This window comes from Petaurus breviceps, unplaced genomic scaffold, assembly GCF_028583685.1.
Source record: "Petaurus breviceps papuanus isolate PSGF00001 unplaced genomic scaffold, PetGlider_PUasm1.0 174, whole genome shotgun sequence".
Classification (NCBI taxonomy): domain Eukaryota; kingdom Metazoa; phylum Chordata; class Mammalia; order Diprotodontia; family Petauridae; genus Petaurus; species Petaurus breviceps.
The window spans coordinates 52,778,873-52,782,698 of record NW_027185761.1 but is presented as its reverse complement, the minus strand read 5'-3'; the positions used below and the strand labels follow the sequence as shown (position 1 = coordinate 52,782,698).

Below are 3,826 nucleotides of genomic sequence, written 5' to 3'. Positions count from 1 at the left end.
TCTCTCTCTCTCTCTCTCTCTCTCTCTCTCTCTCTCTCTCTCCGTCTGTCTCTCTCTCTCTCCTCCCTCCATCTCATCCCCTGGTTTTTAACTGGACTGATTTCTGTTTGCTGCAGACAAAAACACGTCTAGCATGGTGACCCGAGCTTCTCCTGGGAGGATGGACTGGATCATCCCCTTGATCGTAGTGTCTGCCCTGACTTTTGTGTGCCTCGTCCTTCTTATTGCTGTGCTAGTTTATTGGAGGTGAGTTCATTTCTTCTATATTCAGAATCTATGAGAAGCGTGGGGGAATGTTTGCCTTCAAGTACCTGCCAGCCAATAGAGGGCTGGGTGGGAGGCCAGTGGGTTTCATTGGGGAGGCTGAGACAGGGGTGGAGACAACCTCTCTGGTTTTCTTTTTCATTTCCTTCAGAAAATTCCACTCATGATAGCTGGAGGGTTTCTGGCATTAACTATCTTGGAAGGGATCAAATCCTCCAAGGACAGGGGCTGGTGGTGCTGTCAGCCCTCAGGAAACAGATTTTGTGGAGGCCACTCTGGGCCCCAGCTTCACAGTCAGCCAGTCAGCACGCAGTAGGGCTGAAAGTACCAGGAATAAAAGAGTTCCTGCTTTCAGGGGGATCCCATTTTAACAGGGGGAACAGCAGGGTCCTATGTAAATAGATACAGGATGAACATAAGGATGAGAAGGACAAATAAAAACTGTTTTAAATACAAGTATTTCAGACTAACCACGTATCCTCCATAGGCTGGTGCTCTTAAAAGTGCTGATGAAAAGACCTTTTGCCTAGACCAGAGGCTCTTAACCTCAAGTCCTTGGATGGGGAAAAATTGCATCTCTATTTTCTTTAAACTCTCACTAAAATTTAGCATTTCCTTCAGTTATTTAAAAACATGATTGTGAGAAAGGACCCATAGGTGTCACCAGACTGTTTGCCAAGGGGGTCCACGACACCCATAAAAAGTTAAGAATCCCTGACCTAGATGCTGAGTTATGATGTATTTAAGATACAAATCTTAATAAGTAAACAAAGGTTTCACTGAGCTTTTCATGCTAATAAAAAGTGTGATTGTGCCTTGAGGATGCCAGAGAACATGTGGTACAAATACTTAACAATAGGAGAAGTAAGGAGAGATAGCTGTGGTGTGCTGGGTAGAAAGCTGGCTTCTGGGTCAGAAAGAACTGACCCACCTCTGCTCCATTGTCTGTGGGACCATGGCTAAGTCACTGGGTCTCTTAAGTTCTTCACTAAGATTATGTTGCAGAGTAGAGGTCCATCTGCAGTGGTAAAGGGATTTTCCTCACCAGGAGGTCCCCAGAACAATGAGCTCCTTGATCTGGTCCACAAAAGTAAAAAGGAAAAGCAGCAACTACCTGTACGTTTATGTGGATAGGACCAGGGGAGGCAGGGCCAGGCCTCCTCAAGTGGCTTCCTCATCCTTGGCCTCTTAAATGGAGGCAGGCAGGTGAGGGCACAGAGGTAACCATCACTATACCAAGGCTTTATACTCTTCTCCTGGAACTTATTTAGAAAGGGGCAGAGGCCAAAATAACTTTGCCTTTTCTCAAGTACAAGTCGACCTATAGTGAAAGAATTTAAAAGCTATCCAAGAGTTAGGAGAGGTCCCAAGAGCCACGATTGTAAAAACATTTTAAAAGAAGAGGTTTAAGGCAACCTGGTCCTTAAACTTTATTTTTTTTAGGCCCAAAACTTTTTTATTTACAAGTTTAGTAATGCTAATAATATAACAATGATTATGGAAGGGAAAACGAAGGAACAAGACAAGTCGATTTGAATTAGCAGGGGCTGGAAAAGTTGGTGGAGAGCAAGATCAGCAGGGAAGGGCCTCCTTTCTGGACAACACATATGTTTTTAAATTAATGTTCAGGGGTGAAGGTGGACGTTGGGAGCACAGGGAACTGGTAAATGAAGTAGCAACCTCTCTTACCCTTTGACAACACAGCGGCAGAACTGGCCTTCTCATCTTTTAGACGCTTGGACAGAATGGATGATTTGTGAACAAAGCTGCCCTAAATAGAGCATGCCAAGGCCGGGCCAGATGAGGACCTGGCCAATAACAGGCACACCGAGTGACTTTGGAGCACCATAGGGTTTTTATTCTCGAATCAGAGACAAAGAACTCATGTTTCGCAGCTGTTGGTTAACAGCTCATAAATATGGTGGCTTCATAATCGACATCACTGTGGAATTATTTTGAAAGCTAGACATTTGTATCATTTGTGTCTTGCTCCCACAACAAGGACTTTGTTGTTGTTGGGATCATTTTAGTCATGTCTAGCTCTCCATGACCCCATTTAGGGTTCTCTTGGCAAAGATACCGCCATGGGCTTTTTTTTTTCTTTTTTTGTCATTTCCCTCTCCAGCTCATTTTACAGATGAGGAGACTGAGACAACCAGGGTTAAGTGACTTGTCCAGGGTCACACAGCTAGTATCTGACACCAGATCTGAATCTTCCTGCCTCCAGGCCTGGTGCTCTATCCACTGCACCACCTAGCTGCCCCTGATCTTTGAGTCTGACTTTATGTAACTGTTATTTGTAATCTAAGGGAGAGAAGCAGCTGGTGACCAGCCCCGATCATTCTCTAAGTTCTGCCATCTGAGACCAAGCAGAGCCAGTCTTGAGTCTTATTTTCCAAGACGGCCCTCAGAATACTTGAGGATGGCCATCATCCCCCATGTCTGCTTAAGACTTCTCTTGGAAAAGCATCCATGGTACCTTTAGCCCTTCATCTTCTGGCAGCATCTTGAGGCCCTCCTTGTTCTTTGTTGCCTCCCTCTAGATAGTCTCCAATCTATTAGTACTCTTGCTAAAACGGAGTGCCCAAAATGGTGCACAGAGTTTTAGATATGGGGTCATCATGGGGGAGTACAGAAGATTAACCACTTCCTAGTCCTGGACACCATGCTTCTTGTCATCAGGCTTTGGGGCTGCCATGATATATTGGATTTCTACCGAGCTTGCAACCCATTGAAACCTATAGATCATCTTCAGATAAACTGCTGCCTAGTGAAGGGTCATAGGTTCTGAGATCTAGAGCTTGAAGAATTCTAGGATCAAAGATCTAGACTAGGAAGGAACATGAGACCAATTCGTCCAGGCCCTTCATTAATAGCTGGGTAAGTTGAGGACCAGGGAGATTGCATAATTTTCCTAAGGTCTAACTGGTTTTGTACCCAGATATTTGGGCTCCAGTGCAGGACTTTCTCCTGAACTCCCCCTTGTTGTATTTGTGAAGTCAGTTTTCTTAATTCAAGTGTAGGACTTTGATATTTATTACAATTAAATTTCATCTTCAATACAACTTTCTGCTCTGTCAGGACTTTGTCAGTCAACATGTTAAACCATCCTGCCCAGCTCTAAGCCATCCTTAACTTTAGGATGCTTGTAATCTATGCCTTTGTTCAAATTATTGACAGAAATGTTAGACAGTGCAGATCGTTGGAGCGCTCCACTGGGGACCCCCTTCCAAGCTGCCATCTAACCACTAATGACTTGCAGGCTGGTCATTAAACCGTCTCCTTCTGCTGGGAGTTACCACTTGCTACTACTCAGCACTTCTTTTTCTGACCTTTCCCAGATGATATCTCTACTGACCAAACCTGTGGATCCACATTATCTTTCTTTTGAGTGAAAGTAGCTCCCTTTCCCTAGAAAAGCAGTAAGGGTTCGAAAGATACATGGGGGGAAGGAAGAAAGAGAGAGATGGATGGATGTTGGAAGGAAAGGAAGATAGATAGATAGATAGATAGATAGATAGATAGATAGATAGATAGATAGATAGATAGATAGATAGATAGA

General features: G+C 44.1%; 1 protein-coding gene across 3 annotated transcripts in view; it reads left to right on the top strand.

Moving 5' to 3' along the window:
• Nucleotides 1-3,826, top strand: part of PTPRG (protein tyrosine phosphatase receptor type G) — a 783,084-nt gene that overhangs the window by 673,561 nt on the left and 105,697 nt on the right. For all 3 annotated transcript variants that reach the window (XM_069084201.1, XM_069084200.1, XM_069084202.1), the window contains exon 13: nt 117-246. In XM_069084201.1, the coding sequence (XP_068940302.1) occupies nt 117-246 (130 nt within the window). The remainder of the gene's footprint in view (nt 1-116; nt 247-3,826) is intronic.